This window comes from Ictidomys tridecemlineatus, chromosome 12 (assembly GCF_052094955.1).
Source record: "Ictidomys tridecemlineatus isolate mIctTri1 chromosome 12, mIctTri1.hap1, whole genome shotgun sequence".
Lineage (NCBI taxonomy): Eukaryota > Metazoa > Chordata > Mammalia > Rodentia > Sciuridae > Ictidomys > Ictidomys tridecemlineatus.
The window spans coordinates 59964387-59978490 of NC_135488.1; the positions used below are offsets into that span (position 1 = coordinate 59964387).

The 14104-nt window shown below is 40.6% G+C and overlaps 1 protein-coding gene across 1 annotated transcript; it reads right to left on the bottom strand.

Annotated features, from left to right (window-relative positions):
* Positions 1 to 2568: 2568 nt before the first annotated feature.
* LOC101978118 (uncharacterized protein C2orf78-like) lies at positions 2569 to 13873 on the bottom strand. Its single transcript, XM_078027901.1, is given in 7 exon segments — positions 2569 to 2635; positions 2637 to 3040; positions 3043 to 4499; positions 5478 to 5897; positions 5900 to 6223; positions 10320 to 10466; positions 13870 to 13873. Coding segments are annotated over 7 exon segments (2823 nt in total).
* Positions 13874 to 14104: the final 231 nt, after the last annotated feature.

Sequence of the window (14104 nt, forward strand, 5' to 3'; positions counted from 1 at the left end):
AAGATGGGGGCTGGAAAATTGGAGAGAATGGGTAGATTTCCATTTAGTACTATTTTGCATCTTTTAAAGTGTTCTATTGTGTGAATACTTCCAAATGTTGAATGCCAGAGTTCAAATCCCACATTCCCAGTTAAATGGTAGTTCTTACTCTTGAGCAAATTATTGACATTATCTTTTAAAGATCAAGAGGCTGAGCATAACTTTCAGCCCCAAATTCTCAATGAAATCACTAGTGAAAACAACCCAATGCCCACAGGAGATGTGTGGATAAACAAAGATGGTGTATCCACACAATATATCAGGCGGTCTTAACTGGGGAGGAAAGACATTTTACAGCATGGATGATGATCCTTGAAAATAGTCTTCTAAGTGGGAGAAACCATTTATAAAGGTCACATATTGTGTGATTCCTCTTATATGCAATGTCCAGAAAAAGGCAAAACCAGAGGGATTAATGTTTGCCTGGGGCCAGGAGGTGGGGGGAGTGGGAATGACCACTAACATGTACATTTTGGGATTATGAAAATGTTATGAATTAGAAAGTGGCGATGGTTACACAACTCATGAAAATCTTTAATGCTCCTGAACTGCACGTTTTTAATGAAGAATTTTATGTGAATTTTAAGGAATAATTTATAAAGTACTAATCTTTTGATGGTGATGGTCTGCTGCCTCCATCATCTTCTTGCCCCACTCCATTCCTTCCCTATCCTCCCGCCAGGTCCCTCATGGGGCATCTGAGCCCCAGGACTCTTACCTCGTGCAAAGCCTGGGCACCTCAGGCAACCGTTGGACTGCTGGATCCTGCAGCGGTTGGTAGGCTGCACCCTGCGCATGCGCACTCTACTCACATTGGCTGGAGATAGACGCCAAGAACTAATTTTTTTCGTGAGCTTCGGTTGATGGCAATGTCTCTGAAGGTGGCACGTGCCGGAATTAATGGAGGAGGACCTGACAGCCAATCGGTTTAGTATTTATCCCCCTTTTGAAGCATGATCTCTCTACTGGTAACCTCTGGAAGCTGTGCTCTGAAAGCCAGGTTGGCTGCCTGCTGATCACTTGCCAACCCCATGGACTTGAGGCCAAGGCCTCAGATTGAGGCCTTGCTTCTCTGCATACAATTTGATCATTAGTAAAGTGTCAGAGTGATACTGGCCTTTTGTGTGAATGTTAATTGAAGTAGTGCATCTCTGCTGCCCTGGTTCATGGGTATTGAGTCAATGGTGATTTATTCCAGGCCATGTTCTGCGTGGGCCTCAGGCTACTGAGTTCACTTGGCCAAGTCCTAGGTTATCAGCTGCACTCAGGGTAACTGTGACCCCCTGGGACACCCATGGTAGATTCCCCTTGTTTTCTATTCACCTTTCCCAGCCAGGATCTTAAATGACCCAAACATGCTGGAGATGTGCCCTGAATCTTATTTTGTAAAATGCCTCTCAGGTAGGTCATAAGACCTAGGCCATTCTCCATGAGAACTTTTGGTTTGATTTTTGCATTTTTTCTGATCAACATGAACCCATCTTCTGGCCTCTTCAAGTTGCTTCACATTTTATGCTTTTAAACCTACCCTCAAACTTTGTATTTTGCTTCTGCCATTTTACCTAATCCTGATTCTTCCAGAAAGCTTATACATCTCTCTCATTTTTGCTTTCCTAGTGCTGGATCATATGCCTTCCTCTTTCCTCCATTCCTATCCTTTACCCATGTTATCCTAGTCAAGTTTTAGTTCCTTTCTTCTCAAGCAGACTGTGATCCCCACTTCTACCAAACAATACCAGAGTTAATGGCAATTCAAACTCAAAAGTCCTCATTATTATTTATCTATTAATCAATTCCATTACATTTCTTTATTCGATTTTATTTTTTTAAAGTATACCGGAATGAGGAAAAATGTTTGATAGCCAAGTGGTAACAGAAGGCCTCTTTATTATCTGTTAACCAATTCTATTACAATTCTTTATTCAATTTTGAATATTTATTGGAATAAAGAAATTTGTACCTACATAACTACATATTTAAAAAAATTGTATCTACATATATGTGGAACATTATGGGGTGCCCAAGTGGTGCCAGAAATCCTCTTTATTACTTATCTCTCAATTCTATTACATTTATTTATTCAACTATATTAAGTCTTAAAAATGTATAAATGAATACCTTTGTATCTATGTACCTCTCTCTCAATATATGTGGAAAACTATTTGTTATTCAAATGGTACCAGAAAGCCTCTTTATTGCTTACCTATTAAACAAACCTATAGCATTTCTTAACTTTATTACATTTTGAACTGTGTCTAAATGAATGAATTTGTATCTCTCTATCTATGTGTATATGAGAACACTATTTGGTACCCATGAAGTACCCAAAGGCCTCTTTATTTTCTATCAATTCTCAGTGGTACCAGAAGGCCTCTTTATTATGTATTACTTATATTATTATATTACATTATTAATTTAATTTTATTAAACATTGAATGTTTATGAGGATAAATAAATGTGTATCTCTCTATCTATATACATGTGGAAAACTATTCGGTCCCTAAGAGGTACCACTGATCTCAGCAGCTTTTACATCGTGTAGCCATGGTAGCAAGCAATCTCCATCTCTCTTTCCCTCTCAATGAAACACTGCACTCAAAGCAGTGTACTTGGCAGCATTCTCACGCTCTTGTTGAGCCTTCTTCTTCATGGCTTCCCGCTCTGGCCTCTGGTGTTTGGTGATGGGAGTTGATACTACTTGCCCAGGAACATTGGGTTTCCTCCATGGAATTGGTTGTAAGGCAAAGTCTTGGAGGAGATATTGGTTTTGAGGCTTGGGTGGTTGTGACTAGGGCTTAGTGCCAACATTGGGAACTGGTTGCCAATGAAGAGAAGTACAAGATGATGTTTTGTAGGGTGCAGGCCCAGAAGCAGCAGACCAAGGGACACTAGGCTGGGTAGAAGCGCTCACACGTGACTGAATGGCATGAGTCAAAACGGGGTGAGCTGGCTTGGCAGGACGCATCCAAGATGGGTTGGCAGTAGCTGGTTGGGATGTGTTTCTACTGCCATGGGTTTAGCTGAGCTAGTTGGACCAGGCTGGGCAGGGTAAGCCCCAGTGGGTCTCCGTGAAGTGAGTCTCCGTGAAGCCAGAGACTGTGGCCTCCAATTGATTACTGGTCGAGGTGGAGGTTTCTCCAGGGTCAGAAAAGGCAAAGGTACCAATTTTACCTTACCAGGTGGTGGAGGCTCATCAATGGAAGGAGAGGGACCCTCTCCTTCAGCCCTGATATCTGGATTCTGGGCTTTGATTTGTGATTTCTCAGGACCCTTAACCGCCAGCCATGGTTTCATAGCTGAGTATGGATGGGGGTCTTGGGTAGTGCCTGAATTTCCCAGGGCCTGGGAGGAAGAGAGCCCAATTTTCTTATCATTCTTCTTCCCCAGTGCGTGGAAAACCTGCACCAACTCCAGCATGTGCATGTCAAGACAGCTCTGAGGTCTCTTGGCGAAGGTCTCTTGGCAAAGCTCAGGTTGGTTCCTCTTCCGCTTCATCTTGGGCACATTTGGCTTCTCTCCTGCCTTGACCTTATTGCCTGGCTGCTTCCTCTCCTCGACTTTCCTGGAGTTGTTTTCTCTGGTCCTCTTGGTCTTTTCCTGCCCATGGCCCTTAGCCTTGCTGTTCCTGCTGGATGCAGCTTCCTGAGCTTTGCTGTGAGAGTGCTTGTCTGTGTGCTCAGGGGCCCTACTACTGTCTGCATCCCTGTGAGCAACTTCTCCTCCTAATGCACATTCCAGGTCCCTTGGCTGCATTTTGGCCTGAGAAGTTCCACCAGGAGACTCTGAGGCTTTATGTTTGTTCTTCCTCACTGGGTCACTAGGACCCTTTAAGGCACTTGTGATTTCCTGTTCCTGATTCACCATGATGGCTTTGGTGTCATTGGATTTTGTTATTGTAGGACTTTCAGGTTGGTCAATGTCTTTCAAGGAACTGAAAAGCTCAGGAAGGTGAAAATCTCCCACCAGTGCAGTGAGGTCTACAAAACCACTGCTAAATTCAATCCCATTTTCAAGTGTGCCTTGGTCCTCAAGACTCAGGCTATTCCTTTCTAGATGGATATTTTCAGAATGTGGCTTCTCCTCTTGGTCCAGAGGACCAATGGAGGCCAAAAGCTGGTGGATTTCATGGATGTCTAAAGGGAGTAGTGGAGGATCCTGGTTCTCCATGGCAATCTGGTAGGTGTTTAGTGGTTCTGAGATCATGGTGTTAATCTCACACAAATTCTTAATCTCTGTTTGTTCCTGGCTTTGATTTGGAGGCAATGCGAAAAAATTAGTAGAACTCTGGACTGATGTTATTATGGAAATGTCCCCAAGTTCAGTTTGTGAGTTTTTCTCAACTATTTGGCTTTTTCTGTTTTTGCAGGTGTACAGGAATTCCGGAGGCTGTGGCAGACAAAATATCTGACTTGGAGATTGCAATCCCAAGGAAGCCTCCATCCCTATGGAAGTTTCCATCACTGCAAAGAAAGGAATCAAGGACGATGGTAAGTAGGATGCTCCCCCTGCCCAGCAACGCACTAATTAGGGAACCTGTGGACTGTGGATAAGTCATTTCTATTAGCTCTTTTTAAGGACTGCGGACTTGTCTCTTTCGGAGGTTCCTGTTAGTTACAGGTGATCAGTTGTTGACACAGTTTTGGGCTAACAGGTCATCATGGCAGCATGACTCAGTGGTGGAGCACTTGCCTACTCTCTGGGAAATGAACAAAAACTGTTTTAGAAAGTCTCTCATTCTTATACAGGGGCCTCTCAATTCTCTCTACTCTCCCCAGAATGTAAGAACAGCCTGAACTAGGAGAGCGTGAAGCTCTTGCTCAGGAAATATATGTGAAAGGACAGATTTTTAGACCCCTGCTTTGGACAGCATCACTGCATACAAAGTTTAAGTCCTGCAGCAAATTAAGGAAAAATTATACTGTCACTCCCTGGTATATTATGCAGTATCTTCCTAAGAGAGAGATCAAAGTAAAACTATGGGAAATAAATGTATAATGTTGTGGTGTAGGGGGACTGATCTGCAAAAAATTGTGAAAATAGCCTCCTTCAGTGTCCTGGAGGTCTCTTAAATGCATCCTGGATGGCCATTATGGTGTCCTGCATTCTTGTTTACATAGTCTTCAAATGTGGAATGCTAAACAAGTATGGTGGATAAAGTTTTGGGACTTAAATACTACAGGTCTGTGGACCACAGCTACCAGCTGAAATCTTAACCCTCAATTGAAAGGTAATCTTTTTTTTTTTTTTTTTAGAGAAGGGGGAAATTTTTTTAACATTTATTTTTTAGTTTTTCGATGGACACAGCATCTTTGTTTGTATGTGGTGTTGAGGATCGAACCCGGGCCGCACGCATGCCAGGCGAGCGCACTACCGCTTGAGCCACATCCCCAGCCCGAAAGGTAATCTTAATCTTTCCCCTTCTTGCTAATTGTACTCACTTTGAAAATTTTCTTTTGTAATAGATTGAGCGAACACTGAGCAGTAGATCCCAGGGTTAGAGACTGATGGTAGGACATTTGTGGGCTGAACTTCCTTCAGCGCTGTCACCATTTCTGGTTGAGGGGCACCAGCACTACTTCCTGCATATGGCATAGAGCCATAGGATTGCAGACAGTGGCCATGTTCTCCACAGAGCAGAGTCCCCAGAGTGTTTTGGTCATAGACATAGAGCTGGCTTCCTTCTTGGTAGGTAAGTAAGAGGCTATGTCCCTGATTTGGAATCTGAACAAGCCTGGCATATAGTGTTAGATACACACAGATCATGACATTGGCTTCAGAAGTTTTGTCATATTGGGATGTCATAGATATGGAAGAACCTGCTGTGTCCTGGTCAGTGAGAGTCAGATTAAATTCCCGAGTGAAGATGAGTTCTTTTCAGCACTTCCTGGAATATACCACTCAAAAATACTTGGATAGGAGGCAGGTGCCATGGGCATCTGGTTCTGGCCAGTAACCCCAGACACCGTGGCTGTGCTAGCATGTTGATAAAGGGAGGCACTGCCCATGAGTGGCTGGAAGTAGGTGCCACAGGTTGAGGGCAGTAACCATGCTGAAGTGGCAGCTGGAACAGAGGTTCTGGAGAAGTTGCAGACACTTCCTGTCAGGGAAGCTGTATTGGTCATCACAGGAAGAGAGAGTTGCAGAGAATGTGCATTTCCATGTAAAGAAGAATTTGAGGAATTTTCTGTAGGAAGAAAGAGGTTGGTGAAAATATCATGAGACTGAGAGATTCTTAAAATATCAGAGGATGATATCATCCTAAGGTTGTGGCAGTCAGGAAGCCTCCAATACCAGAAATCATTGAGCTACCCCAAATCAAACCATTTAAGATGGCTGCAAGTGTGGGAGCAGTTTGGTACTCTTGTGATCAACTGTCTTTCTGTCCAATTGGACATAGTTGACTCAAGTGATCTGCTTCACTCATTGTTCCCTAAAAGTATCCTTCTCTCTGCCCTCTCTTTCCTTTGAGTGGGCCATAGTATTAACTTATGAAGCCTTTTTGAACTTGGAGAACACTTAACATTAACAGTTTGTTGGCTGGGAACATGGCTGAGGCGGTAGCACGCTAGTCTGGCATGCGTGCGGCCCGGGTTCGATCCTCAGCACCACATACCAACAAAGATGTTGTGTCCGCCGAGAACTAAAAAATAAATATTAAAAATTCTCTCTCTCTCTCTCCTCTCTCTTAAAAAACAAACAAACAAACAAAAAACAACATAAAAAACAGTTTGTTAAGTGAGGAAACAGAGGGTCAGAGAAGTAAGATTGATTTGTTCAGTATCAGTACCAGGTCATAGAAAATTACTTCCTTGCTCCGACTCTGTGCTCTAGACAAAGAGCACAAATCAAGGAAATAGAATTTTATTTTTCCCTCTTCATAGAAAACAATCCTGGTGTCACCACTATTTGCTTGTGCAGCTCTCCTGCCATTTTCTAGAGTTTACTTGTACCATTCAGATGGTATATTTAATGGATCTTTTTTTAATATTTATTTTTTAGTTTTAGGTGGACACAATATCTTTGTTTTATTTGTATGTGGTGCTGAGAATGGAACCCAGTGCCTAACGCATGTTAGGTGAGCGTGCTATCACTGAGCCACATCCCCAGTCCGATAGGTATTTCTTTACCCTCTTAAACCTGGCTTTTGATGCTACATCAAAATGACTACCTGAGAGTAAGTTTCTTAAGAAATGCTTTCTGGAAGAAACATATTATTTAAACTCTGTGAGCTTCAGGTTACTAATCTCGAAGGTGATTACAATAATACTAACAGCGATAATTCATTCATGAATCAAAATCTAATATTACTTAAGATTCATATGATGGATTATATTGTATGTTTTGGAGTGACAGAAAAGTAAAAAACAGCATAGAACTAAAAAGAATGCATAGATAACTGATGAAAATTTGGAAATGTAGTATATTTTCTCACAAATGAAGTTCTGTAATCATGCACAAAATATTATGAAAGAGAATATTTCTAGTCTATTTTCCTGAATACTGTCAAACAAACCATTGCCCCCACCATTGTGATTTTATATGGATTTCTATGCAGTGCATATAAGAAGAGAAACTCTATCAGCCAACATAAGCAACAAAATTAAGTAAAAGTGACCATATACGTAGCCACAATGTATGTAGCTACCTATTTCAAAAACAGTGTTATGAAGCCAGCTGCAGTGGCACACACCTGTAATCTCAGCTACTCAGGAGCCTGAGGCAGGAGGATTGTACGTTTGAGGAAGACTTTGGCCATTTAGTGAGACAGTGTATCAAAATAAAATTTTAGAAGGGCTGGGGCTGCAGCTCCTTGGTAGAGCACTTGTCTCGTACATGTGAGGCACTGGGTTCAATCCTCAGCCCCACATAAAAATGAATAAATGAAGATATTGTGTCCATAAAAAAGGGGGGGAGGGACCTGGGGATGGAGGTCGTGGTAAAGTGTCCCTAGTTTCATTCCCTGGTACTGCAAAGAAGCAAAATCCAAACCAATCTCTTTCCTACCACATGCCAAAAGCAAAAACCAAAGCAAAAGCCCACTATGAATGGTGGGGTGTGCTTGTGGTCCCAGGATTCAGGAGGTTGAGGCTATGGGATTGTGGGAGCCCAGGAATTCAAAACCACCATGGGCAATTTAGCAAGATCCTGTCTCAGAACCTCAACAAAATGTGCTGGGGATATAGATTGTGGTAGCATGCCTGCCTAGCATGAATGAGACCCTGTATTTCAATCCCTGCATTCATTCCCCAGCACTGGAAAGAAGAAAGAAAGGAAGGAGGGAAGGAAGGAAGGAAGGAAGGAAGGAAGGAAGGAAGGAAGGAAGGAAGGAAGGAGGGAAGGAAGGAAATTTTGGCTAAAGTAGAGAATGAAACAAGAAGTGTAAAGTTATTTCATCACTGTGCTTGTTCATCTTCCTCCAAATATTACCCACACCAAATAAATGATATGAATTTTACTAGTAGAGATTTCAATTAATATAAAAACATTTTCTGATAAACATTTCAGTCAAAAATCAGGAAAAATGCTTGAAAATGAGCATAAAATTTACTTTTGTTCTTCAAAATCTAGTTTATAATCATGTTTAACAGGGATATGTTGTCTCTAAAGTCTGAAAAAAACATTACCACTAGAATATAATAATAAATTTAAATCTAATTTTTTTGATGGTTACTGGTGCTGGGAAGTGAACCCAGGGCTTCCCACATGCCAAGCATGCACTCCGCCACTGACCTACACCCTCAGCCCATATAGAACAACCAAAAAGAGGGGCTGGGGCTGGGGCTCAGTGTTAGAGAGCTCGCCTAGCACACATGAGGCACTGGGTTCATGCCTCAGCACCACATAAAGATAAAGGTATTGTGTCCAACTGCGACTAAAAAAAAATACATATTAAAAAAAAAGAAAACCCCAAAAGACTTCATAAAATTGTTTTAGATAAATGTGGAATTAGAGATGTGGAGCTTGAATTTTTGTCCTTCTGTAGGTCTCTCTTTTGATTTTTAGGTTTAAAAACCATTAATGACTCTTGAAAGGTATTCTACTTTAGAGAGTAAACTCTTGGAAAACTACCTGTCACAAAAAGGAATGTGTTCATCTGATGCAGGTTAATGAACATCAGTTTTTCAAAATCCATGTAGTTCAAAAATCAGAGTAAAGGGGCTGGGGATGTGGCTCAAGTGGTAGCGCGCTCGCCTGGCATGCGTGCGGCCCGGGTTCGATCCTCAGCCCCACATACCAACAAAGATGTTGTGTCTGCCGAGAACTAAAAAATAAATATTAAAAATTCTCTCTCTCTCTCCTCTCTCACTCTCTCTTAAAAAAAAAAAAATCAGAGTAGGACATGGAGAATGCTGTTGCCCCAGCCCTGTCTATACCCACTTTCATGACATATTTGTATGAAGAATCATTTCTAAAACATACTACTAAAATGTTCTTGTTCAAACTGTCAACATCATCGGTGTTCAAAGAGGTCATAGAAAAACTGTAACAGACTTTTCTGATAAACTGCTTACTCCAGTGATAGCCTAATTCAAGTCTTAGTTTCCTTGCTAGTGCATTAATCGAAACATTCTCTAAACCATCCTCTATGAAGATTCACTCTATGCTGTCTGTTGGTTTAAATAAATCTTTGCTTTTCTTCCACATCCATCCCAACCAACCTCCTTTTTCTTGAGAACATCATGCTCTTCATCTCTTTTATTCTGATATTTTCTTCTCTCTTATTTTTATATTTTCTTCCTCCACTGAGTTCCTGTTGCCTTCTGCTTAAACAGCCTCAAACTTGCTCCCCAAGAACATCTGCCTCCTTACAGCCCTGTCCTCCTACTCCCCTATCCCTCTTTCTCTTTTCACCTAGTTTAAACAGAAAACTCCCAAATACGTGAATACCCCTTTTATGAACAGCACTAAATTTGAAATACTGAAGTGGAAATCTTGGTGGAGGGAAACTGTTCCAGGAAACCTCTTGGTTTCCACCCTGCCTAGGATTTTTCTCTTTCAGTTGATACAAACACAACCATAAAAACTTATTTCTCTATAAACATGTCCCTGAAGGGTCAATATTAGAAAACAAAGGTACCAGAGCATGGGCAGTCTGTTATCCTCCTGTAGCAGATCAGGAAACAGATGTTGTGAGAGATTTAAAGATGGTCTAGTCCCATACCTAGTACATGTCAAAGTCAAAAGTGAAATTAGGTGTCCAGATTTCTAGTTCCATCCTTTCCATATTATTCTAAGCTCTTTTCACACCATTAGTAAATTTAGGCAGGGAAAAGTCTAACGAAAAACTTAAAAAAATTTTTTTTCCTTATCTGACATGGTCAGAGAAGAGGTCACATCAATTGCAGATACAAAGGATGAGGAGACCACCCCAGAGGATGTGTGGGTGGCTGAGGCTAGAGAATGTATGTTTCCCAGTATGGGGTTCACTGGTCAGTGTTTACTGGCCACTGGCCACTCTGATTATTGGTTACTGGTCATTGGTCACTTGCGATGATCCAAATTTGTTTACAACTGCATGGCAAGCCTAAGATTCTATCAGGTGGCAGTAAGTTTGGTGGGGGAATGATGTCACAAAACTGTCAGTTTAAAGGTATGAGGTAGCCAATAGGGTGGTCAGATTCCCAATGAGAAGGTGGGATTGGGTGGGGAAAATGACAAGAGAGTTGATTGGGTGGAGAAAGTGAGAGGAAAGTTATAATAGAAACTAAATGGCTCAGTTCTGGACAGGTGAAACTCTGCAAGAGGGACATAATGGGCTGATCCCATGGCTCCCCTCCCCCAGGCTCTTGTGTTAGGTATATCATCTCAGTGTTCCTTCTAAATGTTCATTAAAGTATTATGAATATATTTTAAATTATGTTTCACAGTGTAAGAGGTAATAGTGATACATTACTATATTAACATATACAGTTAATATCCCTGGAGAAGGAAGAAAGAGATATCTAAGTTGAGCAAATATAGTGATTCTGGAACCATAGAAGTTAATTTGATTAGTGAAGTTACTGCAGTTTTCAAGGATTCAGAAAGGGGTTAAAAAGTTTTTGTGTTTTTCTTTTTTTGTTTTAGTTGTAGATGGACACAATACTTGTATTTTATTCATTTATTTTTAAATGGTGCTGAGGGTCAAGCCCTGTGCCAAACACATGCTGGGCTAATGTTCTACCACTGAGCCACAATCCCAGCCCTAGGGTGAAGTTCCTTGAGTGCATTCTCTGGGGAATGAGGTGGCCCAAGATTCTCTTTAGTTTCTCCTTGGTCCCTGCTTTCTTTGGCCTGGGCTGGGCCAGGTTAGACTGGTAACTCTCTTCTGCTCTCCTTCCCCCACTCTCTTCACTGCAGACATTTTTTCATGGACAAGCCTTGAGTCTGCATTCTTATACACATTGATATTACTTTCTTTTGACTTCCAGGAGCAGGGGTCTTCTTTTCTGTGAGTTGATTCTTTGAAAAATGAACAATAGAAGCAATTCTGGAGAGGTGAAGACCTAGTTGACTGTAAAATTTCCCTCTCTGGATTTTTGTTGTACTCCTTTAACTTATAATTTCTTGAGGACAGCTCCTTGGTCATGTAGACTTTCTGCCATCAGCCTCTTTCATATGTGAGAGGCACTGAGGATCCTTTCTCTCTTCTTATGTAAGAGGATCCAGTGTGGCAGTTACTGTGACTCCCCCCCACTTGCAGACAGCCTCTACAGAATTTTGGGCTTCTCACATTCTTTGTCTTGCATGTTTGGGTGGAAGGCCAGGAGAATAGTTAGAACATTAGGATAACATAAAAAAGTAAGCATTGGGCTGGGGATGTGGCTCAGGCAGTAGCGCACTTGCTTGGCATGCATGCGGCCCGGGTTCGATCCTCAGCTACCATATACAAACAAGGATGTTGTGTCCGCCAAAAACTAAAAAATAAATATCAAAAAATTCTCTCTCTCTTTCTCTTAAAAAAAAATAGGATGCAGTTTAAAAAAAACAACAAAAAAAGTAAGCATAAAGAAAAGAGAGGTTAACATGTACTTTTAAATTTTAACTTTTTGTTAGAAACAAGTCAACTCATTGAGGTCTCATTTTGTGTTAATAAAAGAGGCAATTCATTTTTTTTTTTTTTGCAGGGGGGACGGGTCCTTGGAATTTAAACCAGGGACACTTTCCCATTATCTCACATCCCCAGCCCTTTTAATTATTATTTTTTTTACAAACAGGGTCTCATATGTTGCTTAGGGCCTTTCTAAGTTGCTGAGGCTGGTCTTGAACTTGCGATCCTCTATCTTCAACCTGTTGAGTTTCTGGGACTACAGGTGTATTCTACTGCACCTGGCTCATTATATATATAAATTAAATACATATATAAAAATTAAACACATATAAATTAAATGTGTATATATAAATTTAAAAAAATATATGTAATTTTTAAAAAATAGCTAGGTTGGAAGCCCAAAAACTGTCATGAATTCTATACAGTGGAGATAAAAATCTTAATTCTTATTTTCTTTTTTGTCATATGATCTCATTTTTGTCACCCATTAATATGTTTGTAGTGTATGGATAGCTATTTTAGACTCTGGGTTTTCAGCTCACTTTTCTTTTTGTCATATTTTAAAGAAATGCAACATTTTAAGATATATCGCATGTTTTTCTATTGATGATAGTTTATGCTGAAGTATTGTGAATTAACTTAATCTGATGGATTTGTGTAGACATGCAAAGAGAGGCTTGTGGAAAAAGCATTGTGGTTATGCTATGCACCCAAGGAACAGGTTTGTCTGTTCAGCCCAAATTTATCTAAATTGCTTTTGCTTTTGATCCCCTGGAGAGTGTTTGTTTTACCATTTTTCTCTTGTAATGTGATAAAGTAAGTCAGGACTGAGTTGGTTATTTTATATATATATATATATATATATATATATATATATATATATATATAAGCACTGAGCTGGTTTGGGGGAGTACAACTATGGGATTTAATGATTTTCCTTGATGGTAAACTTTTTTTTGTGTGTGTGTATTTGGGGGGGGGGTTACCAGGGATTGAACTCTACCACTGAACCACATCCCCAGCCCTATTTTATGTTTTATTTAGACCCAGGGTCTCACTGAGTTGCTTAACACCTTGCCATTGCTCAAGTTTGCTTTGAACTTGCAATCTTCCTACCTCAGTTGCCCGAGCTGCTGGGATTACAGGCATGTGCCACCCCACCCAGAAATGTGGTAAGCTGTTTTTTTAAAAAGTGTTCTGTTAGTTGTCAATGGACCTTTATTTAATTTGTGGACTTCTTTAGAGACAGTGAGTAGATAGTGTGATTCCCAAGAACCCAGAGGAAATCAAGCGCATATATAGAAAAAATTGCTCATAAATAAAGCTAAATATTGTATATAGAGGCCATTTGTTCCTATGTCTTACACTGCTAATTATGGTATATATATATATATATATTTGCTGGTTGTGGGATAATGCTTATCTAAGAGGGATTGGCAGTATAAAGATATGGCTTGAACTATGTCAACTTTTTCAGGGTATTTTTTTTTTCTTTCTAGTTCAATTGCATACCTCAGATAGCTTACTTCTATAATACTGGCATGTAATATGAGACTAAGTACATACAGTGAGTATCTGCAAGCCAGATCATTGCATAAGTTTGCTGAGAAATCAAGGGTATTCACAGCTAGTATAGGTTTAGGATATAAGAACAAAATGGTGGAGACTGGTGCAGACCTTATGAATTCAGCAAAACTTTTTATTCAGCTGTGGAGTCAGGCATCAGATGGGCAGACTTTTTGGTTAGAAATGGCTGCTGGTCTGGGTTTATATAGGTTACACACTGGGAGGTAACTTACCCATTGAAGACTTTAATAGCACGTGGGCATTCAGGAAAAAGGTTGAAAAACTAGAAATTTGTTTTTACTGGCAGTGTTTTCGTAGGACTCTATCACTGAGAATGGATATATTGGGACATCGGGAGCAATGCTAGGTGGCTGAAGTTGAATGGTGGGGGGAAAAAGGGGGTCTCCCATAAAGAAGTTCAAAGGGGCTGATCATAAGAGTTTTTTTTTTTTTGGGCAGTGCCTGGAT